The sequence below is a fragment of the Nycticebus coucang genome, chromosome 24 (genome assembly GCF_027406575.1).
Source record: "Nycticebus coucang isolate mNycCou1 chromosome 24, mNycCou1.pri, whole genome shotgun sequence".
Classification (NCBI taxonomy): Eukaryota; Metazoa; Chordata; class Mammalia; order Primates; family Lorisidae; genus Nycticebus; species Nycticebus coucang.
Window position 1 is genome coordinate 19,294,743 of NC_069803.1, and position 13,878 is coordinate 19,308,620.

The 13,878-nt window shown below is 35.9% G+C and overlaps 1 protein-coding gene across 2 annotated transcripts in view; it reads left to right on the top strand.

The window, feature by feature from the left end:
• The window catches only part of PCM1 (pericentriolar material 1), a 90,919-nt gene extending 78,087 nt beyond the window's left edge, over positions 1-12,832 (top strand). The window contains exons 34-41 of one of the 2 annotated variants that reach the window (XM_053578354.1): positions 1,275-1,334; positions 1,866-2,001; positions 2,301-2,461; positions 5,885-5,957; positions 6,471-6,721; positions 8,466-8,558; positions 8,651-8,765; positions 10,792-12,832. In XM_053578354.1, the coding sequence (XP_053434329.1) occupies positions 1,275-1,334; positions 1,866-2,001; positions 2,301-2,461; positions 5,885-5,957; positions 6,471-6,721; positions 8,466-8,558; positions 8,651-8,765; positions 10,792-10,817 (915 nt within the window). In that variant the 3' untranslated portion in view covers positions 10,818-12,832. The remainder of the gene's footprint in view (positions 1-1,274; positions 1,335-1,865; positions 2,002-2,300; positions 2,462-5,884; positions 5,958-6,470; positions 6,722-8,465; positions 8,559-8,650; positions 8,766-10,791) is intronic. The other variant, XM_053578355.1, reaches the window with a different exon arrangement.
• The last annotated feature ends 1,046 nt before the right edge of the window (positions 12,833-13,878 follow it).

The window sequence follows — 13,878 nt, forward strand, 5'->3', positions numbered from 1 at the left end:
CAACACACATGCTTGTTTTTAGTTTAGGGCCTTGGTTTTACATACCTGTAGTTCTGCCTTGTCAGAGTAGTCTTGATCATATGGGAAATTGGTGAGTTTGTTTCCTCTAAACTTGACATGAACCAGGAGGCCTTTCCTGTAGATTTATACCCTTTTCTTGACCCTCTTTTATGAGAGGGAAAGCAGGCTAGATCCAAAGAGAAGAAGGTAGCCCTTCTTCTTAGAATCTAATGTAGACAAAGTCAAGCTATCTATTAAACACTCACCATGATATTTATATTCTAGGTATAAGTAAATTAATTTCAAATAATTTTAGCGTTTGCTAAGAGCTTGAAGAAAAGAAAACATCATAATACCATAATAAATGATTGGAAAATAATACAACATTTCATAATACTATAATGATCAGAAAGCAGTCTCCTTTCAATCTAGTTTAAATAGACAATCTCGTGAGGCTCTTTGAGGGAGTGAAACATAAGTTAAAACCTGAAGGATAGGGAGTTCATAATGAAGATGAAAGGGAAGAGTCCTTCCATGCAGAGAAAACTAAGTGTAAAGATTCTAAGGCAGGGAGTGGTTTGGAGAACAGAGAGAAAGGGAGGCAAGAACACATTGTATGCTACGAGTGATGAGTTAACAGAGGTAGGTAAAGTCTAATTATGGGGCCTTAGAAACTATGGGAAGGGCCTTTTATTGTAAGTATGATGGAAACCCATGAGGATATTTCAAATAGGACTGACATAATCTCATGTACAGTTTAAAAGATTTGTCTGAATACCATATTGAACGGAGATTGTGGGTGAGTAGAGATGGCAGCACGGAGACCAGTTGTAAGGCTGTTGCAGTAGTCCAGGGAAGAAACGATCATTTAATGTCTTAGATTTGTAGGCAGCACTGACGTAATTAGTGTAATTGAGACTATAGGCATTGTAGTAGTTTTTATGTGGATAATGATAGTAAGCAAAGGCTGATTCCTAATTTTCTAGCTTATGCACCCCGGGTAAAGTACAATTTGCTGAGATTGGGAAGATGGAGGATGGGGTTTGTAGAGAAGGGAATGAAGATTTTTGTTTTCAGATGCCTATTAGATATGCAAGGAGTAGTCAGATCTGCGTGTTGTTTTTTGTTTTGTTAATTTGAAATATTTAAATAAAAGTTGAATTTACATTTTTAAGAAAGCATTTAGCTATTTGGATGATGACAAAATGCATCATTTTTTAAAGTTCACTGAATAATTATATTGCTAAATTCTGTTTAATTGGTTTACTTTATAGGCCAAAAGGATTCTTGAAGATCATAGCTCACCTACTGGAGAGATGGATGATGAAGACAAAGTATGTGCTAATTAATTTTTGCCTTAAAAATAATATTTATGGGCTTGGTGCCTGTAGCTCAGGTGGCTAGGGCGCCAGCTACATACACCGGAACTGACAGGTTTGAATCCAGCCCAGGCCAAAAAAATAGCTGGGTGTTGTGGTGGGCGCCTGTAGTCCCAGCTACTTGGGAGGCTGAGGCAAGAGAATCGCTTAAACCCAGGAGTTTGAGGTTTCTGTGCGCTGTGACATCATGGCACTCTACCGAGGGCGACAACTTGAAACTCTGTCTCAAAAAATAAATAAAAATAATGTTTTTGAAACAGAATATTAAATAATTTTAGTAACTTTAATGTTTGAGAGCAGAGTATATCATTAAATGTTTACTGTCTGAGAGACCTCCTTCTTTTAAAAACAAAAGTAGATGTCAAAAGTTGATTTTTTAAAATATTTTTTCTTAGATAATTATTACTGATTTTTATGATAGACTTATGATATACCTTTTAAAAATGTACTCTCAGGAATTAATTACTCAAATTTATTTGTGACTAGGACAAGGATGAGACTGAAACAGTTAAGCAGACTCAAACATCTGAGGTATATGATGGCAAAGGTCCCAAAAATATAAGATCTGATATTTCTGATCAAGAGGAAGATGAGGAAAGTGAAGGATGCCCGGTGTCTATTAGTGAGTAAAAGGCTCTCTACTGTGTTCATATGTCGGTTCTTTGTAGATCACTTATTGAAACAGTTGGTGGAATATAATAAGGATTGAATTAAGAGTCAATGAACTCTGATTTTGGGTTTTACTGTGACCCTGACTAAATTATCTGACTTTTCTGGACCATAGTTTTCTTGTACTTAACTGTTTTGAGGATTTCAAATATTGTATGTAAACACTTGTATTGTGCAAAAATACAACAAATGGTAGCCAGTGTTAACATTAAGTACTGAAATTTACTACAAATTGTGTGTTAATCAACTTAGATTTGTCTAAAGCTGAAACTCAGGCTTTAACTAACTATGGAAGTGGAGAAGATGAGAATGAGGATGAAGAAATGGAAGAATTTGAAGAGGGACCTGTCGATGTCCAGACTTCACTTCAGGCTAACACTGAAACTACAGAAGAAAACGAACATGACAATCAGGTATTCCATTGTAGACCAACTTATCTACCACCCATCTTTATTTTAACTACTGAGAGCAGATCCTCTGAGAAATGTTAAAATTTACATCTTCCTCATTTCGTTTTCAATATGCTAATTAAAATCTGAAACACAAGTTCATTTTTATGTTCATTCATGTTTAACTTTAAAAGGATTTTAATCTTTAATATTTTTCCACTACTCATACATGGAAATAGTATGTAACAAAAATAAAATTATTCCATTTCTTACCTGCACCTTATCCTGTCTGCTTCACAGGCAACCCTTTATACAATTTTTTCTGTTTACTTTGTTTCTGAATAAAATGTGCACACATGCGTATATCTCTTTGGATTAAATCTATATTTAGCCAAATATTTAGATTTTAACCAAACTGTAAATATTACTGGCTGCTCAACCAAGTAAATATTGTTTATTACCTAGCCTTATTTTTCTCTTGAATTTAATCATTGTCTCCATTTTTATCTACTTAATTGCCCTTGAACATATACCCAGGTCTTTGCTATAGCTCTAAAAGCTGACTGTTCTTTAGACTTGCTGAACAGTTGTTAGCCTGGGAATCCCCTTGTCATTTTTCTTTGTGTTCCTGGAATCTCCTTTGTGTGTTTGTCTTTCTTGGTTTCTTGCCTTAACTAGTGGAGCACATCGTCACTGAGAAAGAGTGCAAAAATAGATTATGAGACTTTGGGTCTGAGAAAATCTTAGTACTTCCATCTTGAAAATATTTTCCTTAGATCTTTGAATTCACTGTATCTTTCTCTAGCTCCTGGTGCTGCTGTTGAGAAGTCAGATGCCTTTCTTAGTTCCCATCCTCTCTTACTCACAGTTGTGCTCTCTAGTTTCCTTTACTTGAAGGCAGTTGCAGTCTGAAAATGTTAAATGGAAAATTCCAAAAATAAAAAATTTATCAAATTTAAATTGTGCGCCATTTTGAATAGCATAATGAAATTTTCCGCCAACCCACTCTGTCCTGCCTGAGATACAAATCATCCCATTGTCCAGCTTGTTTGTCCTGTATGTACTGCCACCGACTAACCTCTTGATAGCTGTTGAGGTTAACAGATCAGTTTTCACAGTATCACAGTTAATAATGGCCACAGAGTGCAAGAGGAGTGACGCTGGCATATTGTTAGAATTGCTTTATTTTATTATTAGTTTTGCTTGTACTGTGCCTAATTAATAACTGAAACTTTATCAGAGGTGTGTATGGATAGGGAGGAACACAGCCTGTGTGTAGAGTGTGTGTTATCTGGGGTTTCAGGCTCACTGGTGATCTGAGAACTTATCTCCTGTGGACAAGAGGGGACTGTGGTAGGTCTTATTTTTCCTTCCTGCTCCAGAAGTTTTTCCCCCTACAGTGATAGACATTGTTGGGGTCTTTTTTTCACTCTCTGTAGTGGGTTATCAGTGGTTTTTTAAAGTCTGTATTGTGTCCTTCAGTTTGGTAAATTTTCTTTATTTCTTCCACACCATTTTCTCTTTTCTCTTGGAATTAATATTGTCAGACTTATTAGCCCTTAGGCATTGGGGCGCTTTCTCCTTTCTTCATTTTATTGTTCTTCGCCTTATCTCTTTGTTTTACTTCTGGGGAGATTTTTTTTTTTACCTTAAAGCTTGTATGAATTATTTTTTACTTTAGCTGTTATGTTTTTAATTTCTAAACTATTTTTTTTATTTTTCTCATTTTTATAGTGCCCTGTTATTTTATGGAAGCAGTTATCTTCTTTTATCTATCCATAGCTCTGGCCTGTTAGGAAGCAGGCTGCACTGTAGGAGGTGAGGAGTGGTTGGGCAGTGGAAGTTCCACCTGTATTTACAGCTGCTCCTCATGGTTCACATCGCCTCCTGTTAGACCAGCACCAGCATTAGATTCTCACAGGAGCCCAACCCCTACTCTGAACTGCGCAATGTGAGGGATGTAGGTTGCGAACTCCTGATGAGAACCTAATGCCCGATGATCTGAGGTAAATGTAATATGTTTAAATTATCCCCAAACCATCCTCTCTACCCCAACCTCAACCCCATCCGTGGAATAATTGTATTCCATGAAACCCGTCCTTGGTTCCAAAAATGTTAGGGATTGCTGATGTAGAGGCTTTCTTCAAATGTCTGTTGAACTTTGGTTGTTCCTGTGGTAAAGAATGATATACCAAAGAGTTGGGTTTCTTGGGCTTCACTTCATTTGGGGAGAGAAAGAGTCAGCATTTTCACAGAAATTGCCAGATGTTAGTATCTTTCCTTTGGGATGGGTTAGGTTCTCCAGAGAAGGATCATCTCATTATCTCCTGCCTGGTGTATAAGCTTGGTTTCTGATATTCTAGAATTAGATGTGAGAATGGGGTGAGATCCCACCATTATACAGGGTTGCACTAAATCTCTGTTATATGATATGACTCTTCATTCATGCTTTCTGTACCCCATCCCCTGCTCCCAGTGGCCTCCAGTTCCTGAGGCTCACTAGTTCAGTTCTCTAAAATATAATCTCCCACTTTCAATTGAAGTTTGAGCAGGGAACCTAGATGTCCATGTTTTTCTTAAATAGTTTTAAACAACTACTAACACACCCTTTTATCACCAGCCTTTGCCCTGCCACCATTCTCTTTCCATTTTTTTTTTAATTTTATTGTTAAATCATAGCTGTGTACATTAGTGCAATCAAGGGGTACAATGTGCTGGTTTCATATACAATCTGAAATGTTCTCATCAAACTGTTCAACGTAGCCTTCATGGCATTTTCTTAGTTATTGTATGTAGACATTTGTATTCTGCATTTAGTAGGTTTCGCCTGTACCCATTCTAAGATGCACCGTAGGTGTGGCCCCGCCCATTCCCCTCCCTCCCCCTCTCTTTCTGGTACTCGTGATCTGGTGCTTCCAACTATGAGGTGCATTACAGTTTCTGCTCCATTCCCGTGCTGAAGGTACTTAGTTTTGTTCATTTCCTCTCTTGTTTAGTTCCTTTCTCATTCACTTAATGTCTACACGTATATGAGTGTCTTTTACTTTCATTTAAGATAGTCTGAAAAAGACTCTGTGTTATCCAGTTTTCCATATTATTTTGAGGTTATTTAAGAAAAAAAGGAAATGTTTTTATTTACCCATCTTGAAATTGCCACCTTCTTGAAACACTTTTAAAAGATACTTTTAAATTCTCCTGGAGCTGGGCATGGTGGTTCATGCCTATAAATAATCCTGGCATTTTGGGAGGCCAAGGAGGGAGGATCATTTGAGACCAGGAGTCCAGGACCTGCCTGGGCAATATAGTGACCTTGTCTCTACCAAGAGAAAAAAATTTTTCCTTATATGAAAGTCTCTGGTTGGACAGAAGTCACACTCTAGTAACTGTCTCTTTATAAAACGACCACATATTTCAGACCCTGCTATTAAAAAATCTTTTTACTTCTAGGTTCTACAACATGACTTTGAAAAAACAGCAGAAAGCAAAAATGTCCCATTGGAGCAAGAACTCACTGGTAAAGGTAAATTTAAATAAGGGTTTAAGATTATTTAAAGTGCTCCTTATGTGCTTAAATTTAAATTCTTAATGTAAGCTTAAAGGCACTTTGGACCTGATGTATATTTTTCTTCTCTCTGTAAATCTTTTGTAGACAACATAAGAAGGGTTTGTTTCTACAAATAGCAGTTAAAGACAAGTTGACAAATATTTACCTGCACAGAAAAATTCTGTAAGGTGCATTTTTAGATACAAATGTGGGGGATTTTTAAAAAAATACCCATTTGTGGGTTTTATACCTAAAAATCCTAATTTATTAGAAATTGGGTAGATTTTAGGAATTTAATTTTAAAAACACCCCCAGAGGGTGCTAATAAACTAAATTTGGGAATCATTGATAAGGAAAATTTGTGGTTACCTTTTCTTTTTGGTCTTAAATGTCTTGATGACTCTCATTCATGCATATTGTATTTAGAATAATAGTAAAATTTAACATCCATTGCATTACCTTAATATTAAGAATTTCTTTTAATGACAGATGACCAAGATAGCTCTCCTGTGAAGCCCTGTTACCTCAATATCTTGGAAGATGAGCAACCTTTAAATAGCACTACCCACAAGGACTCACTCACTACCGTTGATTCATCTAAACAGCCTAACCCTTTGCCATTAACTGAAATTGAAACCTTAGTGCCTAGAGTCAAAGAAGTTAAATCTGCACAGGAAACTCCTGAAAGTTCTCTGGCTGGAAGTCCTGACACTGAATCCCCAGTGTTAGTGAATGACTATGTAAGTATCATTTAGAGTTCCAAGTATTTCTCCTTTTCATTTCTGGGTGTATTTTCTCCATTTTCAGGTTAATATTTTCAGACTATAAACCAAACTCCATTTCATGTTTAGATTTAGAACCTGTTGGAACATTGTTATTTTTTATTCACACTTTAAACTTGAGCAGAAGGGTGGTAGTCAGTTAAGATCACCATCTCAAAATTTACAAGCTGTTCTACTTTTTATAGTTTAGAGACCCAAAGAGATGAGTTATAGGTGGCAATTTTGAGAGAGTTCAGTTTCAGATCTGAAATGATAATGATACATGAATCATCATTTATCTTTTACACTATGCATTTTGACTTCCTCACTAAATCTTTGATAGTAAACCTGAAGGTTTACCTTTGGAATGTGAAATTAAAAAATTTGAGGGCAGTAGAGTCTTTTCTTGCTATGCCGTAAATCACAGAAAAATATGCTAGGAAATCTGCACTTGTGGTATCATTGAATGAAAATTAAAAATGAAGTCTTAACTCTTGTTCAGGCTGGCCTGGATATTCTGAACTCAAGGGTTCCTCCCACCTCTATCTCCCAGAGTGCTAGAATTATAGGCTTGAGCCACTACACCTGGCCAGATTTATTCTTAGTATCATTTGATCAGTGTGTAGAGTTCTTATAGAAGAAATTCTGTTGAAATTAACTAACTTAGAGTTAGATTATAGAGGCTCTTGAATTTGATTCTTTTTTTCTTTGAGACAAGAGTCTTGCTCTGTCACCTACACTAGAGTGCCATGGCTTCAGTATAGCTAACAGCAACCTCAAACTCCTGGGCTCAAGCAATCCTCTGCCTCAGCCTCCCAAGTAGCTGGGACTACAGGCTTGCACCACCACACCTGGCAAAATCTTGCTTTACTTCAGGCTGGTCTCAAATTCCCGACTTTAGGCAATCCTCCTGCCTCAGCCTCCCAGAGTGCTAGGATTACAGGCATGAGCCACTGTGCCTGGCCTTGAATTTAAACTTTAGGCAAGAATCCTCACTGAAGGCTTTTGTGTAACCAAGTGAAATGACGGTCAAAGTTACGACCTATGAAGATAAATCTGATGACTCTGTGAGATATATGGTCAAGGAAGCTATGTTAAGAGGCTGTACTATTATATAGATAGGAAATATGAGCTGAATGAGAGTAGGGTGGGTGAGAAATATTGTAAGAAAAAAGAAAAACCCAATGTTTCTTCTTGGGTAATTGGTAGAATGATGGTATCATTAAAAATGAGAAGAGAGAAGTAGAAGAAGAAAATTCAAGTTTAAGAAACAGAATTTGAGGTATTCACAAACGGCACTTATTAAATTCATGTCTCAAATTTTTAATTGTGCTTCCTCAGAGTTGATATATATTGAAACATTTGCAAATGCTTATGTTGCACTTGATACATCTCTGAGGCATTCTATAATTATTTTAGCCCTCAATATAACTACTACTACTTCTTCTTTTAGTGTGTGTTAACTGGGTCTTCTTTGTTAAAATGAGAACAAAAAAACTTGACAGTGTGCTCACAGCTTTGATGTGTAGCCCATTCTTTGAACTTAGTATTTCTGAATTATTTATGGAGCTGAATACAGAAGAAAACCAAATATGGACAGAATTTCTGTTGTGTAAGTTATACTATATATAAGAATCCACTTTATTTCTTGGTGTGGGTGACTTTGGTTTAGATCCAGAGATATACAGTGCATGTTTTTCATTAAATATAATTTATCTTATAGGAAGCAGAATCTGGTAACGTAAGTCAAAAGTCTGATGAAGAAGATTTTGTAAAACTTGAAGATTTACCACTTAAACTGACAATATATTCAGAGGTACATGGCTTTCTTTAATTAAACTTGTCTTTATATTAAGCAAATGTTGTTAAATTAAAAAATGATTTATATTTTTAATTTTCATTCCAAAGGCTGATCTAAGGAAGAAAATGGTAGAGGAAGAACAAAAAAACCATTTGTCTGGTGAAATATGTGAAATGCAGACTGAAGAATTAGCTGGAAATTCTCAGACACTAAAAGAACCTGGTAAGAGTTATCAATTTTAATCTTACATTGAAAAATTATTAAATTTTAACACTACCATTTTGTTTTACTTTTTAGCTGTGCTACTAGTACCTGGGAAATTTAAACCAAATATTGGAAAGCAGATTTTGTAAAACTATTTTATTTTTTATGTTTTTTGTTGTTGTTGTTGTTGTTATATTTAATTTATTTTTTTGGAGACTTCGTCTGACTCAGTCACCCTGGGTAGAGTGCCATGGCATCATAGCTCATAGCAGACTCAAACTCTGGCCTTAAGTGATTCTCTTACCTCAGTCTCCCAAGTAGCCAGGACTATAGATACCCACCACAACGCCTGGCTATTTTTTAGAGATGGGATCTTGCTCTTGCTCAGGCTGTTCTTGAACTCCTGAGCTCAAGCAAGCCACCTGCCTCAGCCTCCCAGAGTGTTAGGATTATAGGCAAGAGCCACTGCACCTGGTGATTCTGTAAAACTGTTAGTTCAGCTGATTAATTCATAAAATAGTATTGTCAGGTAATTTTTTTCTGTTTTTAAACTCGTTCAGATTTAGCAGAATAATATGTGCATGTACATGGTTTAAGAAAGAAAGGTACAAAAAATTAATGATAGTTTAAACCTTTTTTAAATTATTGATTTTTTAGTTCTTTTGGAGGAGACCTCTAAATGTTTTGGGATTTTATTTTTTCTTTCTTTTCTTTTCTTTCTTTCTTTTTTTTTTTTTTTTTATGGAGACAGAGTCTCAAGCTGTCGCCCTGGGTAGAGTGCCATGGTTGGTGTCACAGCTCACAGCAACCTCCAACTCTTGGGCTTAAGCAATTCTCTTGCCTCAGCCTCCCAAGTAGCTGGGATTACAGGCACCTGCCACAAGACCCAGCTATTTTTTTGGTTCTAGTTGTCGTTTTTGTTTGGACCTGGGCTGGATTCGAACCCGCCAGCTCCAGTGTACATGACTGGCCCCTTAGCCGCTTGAGTTACAGGTACCGAGCCTGTGATTTTTTTTCTTAATGTTTTAAATTCAGGTAATTTCTCTCTCTTTTGAGAAGTATGTATTTAGCCCTACCTGTCTTCTCCTTTCAATATTTGTATTATTTTTGGTTTTTCTATTTTTTGCCTTTGTTATTTTAAATACATACATTTTTCTAGTTCCACCAACTTTGGTCGTTATTCCTCTACTTTTCCTCCTTCCTTCTACCTTCTTTGCTTATGTGTACCATATTCTTAGATTATTAAGGTTATTAAAGTAATACCTTAAAGAAACACTTATTTTTGAAACTATAATAATTAAATCTTCTGTACTTTTTGTGTGGATGACTCTATATATATGTCACTCATCGTAGAGCCTAGCCATAGTCCCATATTTCTTTCTTTTTCAGTACAATAGCAACACCCCACCCCACCCCCCAGCCACTCTGAGAGTGTTGCTCACATTGAGACCTAAGGGGTTTTTCTTTTTGTTTTTTTCCATTAATTCATCAATTGATTAAAATCATATATGATACTTTCTTGTTTTTGTTTTTCTTGGAAATAGGGTGAGGAGAAAGAGAGACCATTCAGATATCCAACCTTCAGTTAATCCCCAGCTTCCAGCCATTTCTGCCTGTTAGAACATGGCGCCCCTGCCCAGCTTAACGCGACCTCTCACAGAGCTCCCGGGCCGGGGCTTCCTCTGTCCTTGCTATACAGCCTCTATGTACTTTGAGCATTCTGATGATGTGTTGGTGTCACGTGCTTTCTGTTTTCTCAAAACTGCTTTTCTTGGACTAGGTTTATTCCATTTAACAGTCCTTTCCCCCCCTCTGTTGGAGTTTTTTACAGAGATAGGAAATTACCGCTCGGTCTGTTGCAGCAGAAACTCTCTTGTTCTTTTTTGCTGTGTGCTATCAGGGCATGATTTTAGCAAGCTAAATTAAGATACCCTATAAAATAACTTAGATTAAAAATAAAAGCTTTAATAGAAGAAAACAATTGTAAAGTAAATTGTAATAATTCAGTAATTAATAAGACATTAATTATTACTCTGTTTTTCAGAAACAGTGGGAGCCCAAACTGTATGAGGTGTCTTCAGAGGCTCATCTAACTCTCTCTTTCCATCGTCAGTGCGTATTTAAAAATGATACTGAATAAACATCTGTTTTGATCTGTATAAAAATGTAAATTAATTTGACACTGCATTTTTGATAAGTGTGCTAAATTTTGCCCATAGTAGTTTAAAACATCAGAAACTGAATTCTGGACAGATTGAAGCCTTGATACACTGTGTAATTTTTTTTTCTTTTTTGGTCTTGATTTTTTTCCCCATTGTGATGTTTGGTACAGTTATATTTAAAATGTAGTTTTAAATAAAGTTTGGACTTATCTATAAATTAACTTTTTTGGAAATTATGTTGAGTTCTATACAGCAAGTCAGTGTTCTATATAATTTTAGGCTATTCAGAGAAGAGCAGTGATTAAGAGTTGGAGAACAATATTATTTATTATAAAGCCCACCCATTAGATAAGCCTTCCAAATAATGCCATTGTTGCTGCTATGGAGTCTAAAGTTCTTTTAGAAACCTGCAAATTCTGTTACTTTGAATAGGGCAGGTTATAAGCATATCCAAGATACCTGTGAATTTATTATAGAATATATATTAAGCCATTCAGATTGGATAATAAGTTTAGAATATATGTCCTTCATACCTAGAACTTACATCATTATCTGTTAGAAAAATATTTTCAGGAATTGCAAATCCTCTGTACATTGCCTCAGTCTAAAGATTAAAAAGAATATATAATTAGGGAGTGTTTCTGCACAGACAGTAATATGTGACTAATTTTCAACGAAAAACTAAACTCAAGTAGGGATAAATACAGCTAAAAGTTTATGTAACAGAACAGTTCAATCTCTATATACCTTCTGACAAACTTGCCTTTTGAGATTTGTAATTTAAGACCAAAGCACAGCAGTTTGCTTTTGAGTTTAGTGAGGGCAAAGCAGGTTCATGAATGAAGTATTGACTAAAAAAATTTATGTGAGTTTTTCATCATAAGTAAATCAACTTTTAAACGATGACTTATCTTTTTATCCCAAACTTTGCATATTAGTAAGGCTTCAAAGGGCCAGTTAACAATGAATAAGTCAACCTTATAGAGTCTTCCTTGAAGAAAATATAAAGACTTAGTACTAAGTAGTTTTAAATTCGTTAACACTTGACTGAAATACTCCAAAAAAGAAAAGAAGAAAAGGAACTTGGTAGATATTCTTTTAAATTCTTATTTGCTTGATACCTTAAAGTAAAGCTATAATGTCAAATCAAGGAGTATTAAATGAGGATTTTCCTAGGAGGACATTCATTGAGTTACTACTTAATGTAAATTATGTAAGACATATGTCTCCAACTATATAATAAAACCTATTCAGAAAACTACCAATTAAGAATCAGGGTTTCTTATCCAGTTGGCCTAACTTCAGGGAAGTTGGAGCAATAAAGTATATTGTATGAATATTCAAATTCTATATTTTCTAGGCTTTAAGCAGGAAGGGGGAAAAACTTCATTTTGGTGTACTCAGCCCAAGCCTTACGTAGTGCGGTGGAGCGTGCACGCGTGTGTGCTCACACGCACCTCTCTCCCTCTCTGTCTCTCTGCATGCGTGGTACAGATAGATACAGTGGAAGAATTGTATTTATATCTTAGTTATGAATAATACCTATGAAAATTATTAAGATTGCTTATTTGTGTTATAGCTGCCGTTATCTAGTCTTACTATTTTTCTATTTTAGCAGATAATTTAGTTTTAGCCATAGGTCTTGAGAGCACATATTTGTTTAATATGTTTTCCATAGTAACTATTGCTAAAGGATTAGGCATTAAATATTCCTGTTTGTCTTAATTTTTAAGTTAAAATTTTGGTTAGAGACAGAGGGAGAAATGGTCCAAAAGAATGAGAACCCTGTGCAGGTTGAGGTAATGCTGCAGTAATAAGCTAGCTGGACTGTGGAGGTATCCTTTGTATTTTGTAACATTCACTTTGGGTAAATGCTTTTTCACTATACTATTAATAAATGTATATCCTGTCTACAATTCTGAATTGTATTCTCATTTAAATTAACATATTCACTTACGCTTTAGAATTTGTTCCAGAATCATGGCTTGACTGTTTTAAATGTAAAAACATCAGGACATAAAAAATCACATATGAACTAATCACAAAGATTGATTCAACTTGAGACCATTTTTCTTATAGTGAACATATGCTCTATGATTTCTTAATTACATTTATTTATATACTGTTTTAAAAATGTAAATGTTAGAAATGGTATGATAAAATTTGGTGTGGCCACAGGAAGAAATGAGAACTAGACTTGGAAGAAGTTTATTATAGTCATAGGTTCTGGAGAGGTCGTCACCACATGCCACAAAGGGTCACAGAGGAAAGCACCACCTGAGGTGGGTGGCAGGAAACAAGAGCCGGGGAAGAGCCTGGCCAGAGCCTTGATCGAAGTCTGTCTCAGGCAAGGCAAGGATAACGCTAAGATTGGCTAGTTTAATAATTCTGGTGGGCTTTGGGCTATAGGGAGTCTGTGATTGCCTGGTACCTTGCCCTGGACTGATTTAGGGCAGAGGAAAACTGGTTGTGTGTGTGAGGGTCAGATAAGGAGATAGTTGAGGCTATATGCTCCCGTGTAAGGAGGTTTGGGATTGATTGGTTTATATGAAAGGACTGCTCCTGGATGAACAAACCCTGGGGTAGCCCTGGGATGGGCGGCTCCTCACTAGCAAGAAACAAGTCAGTCTACTTTTGAGTAAATATAATATTTTCTGTATTGTATTATTTATGCTTTTTATTTTCTGTATTTTATGATGTTTTGATATCTTAAAAAGCTTGCTGGTTGGTCCTGAAGCAGTCCTCCCCCCTTGGCCTCCCAAAAGTACTGGGATTATAGGCGTGAGCCACCTTACCTGGCCCTGTGTGTAAATAGCTGAGTTGAAAAAAAGAAATGGGTAGTCCATCAATGATATAATTAAAAAATAACTATAATCTGTTTTCCTAAGCAAACACTTACAATTTTAAAAACCCATAGCATATTGAGAACTTTAAGGAAATGACAGAAAAATACTTTCGATATTATTAGA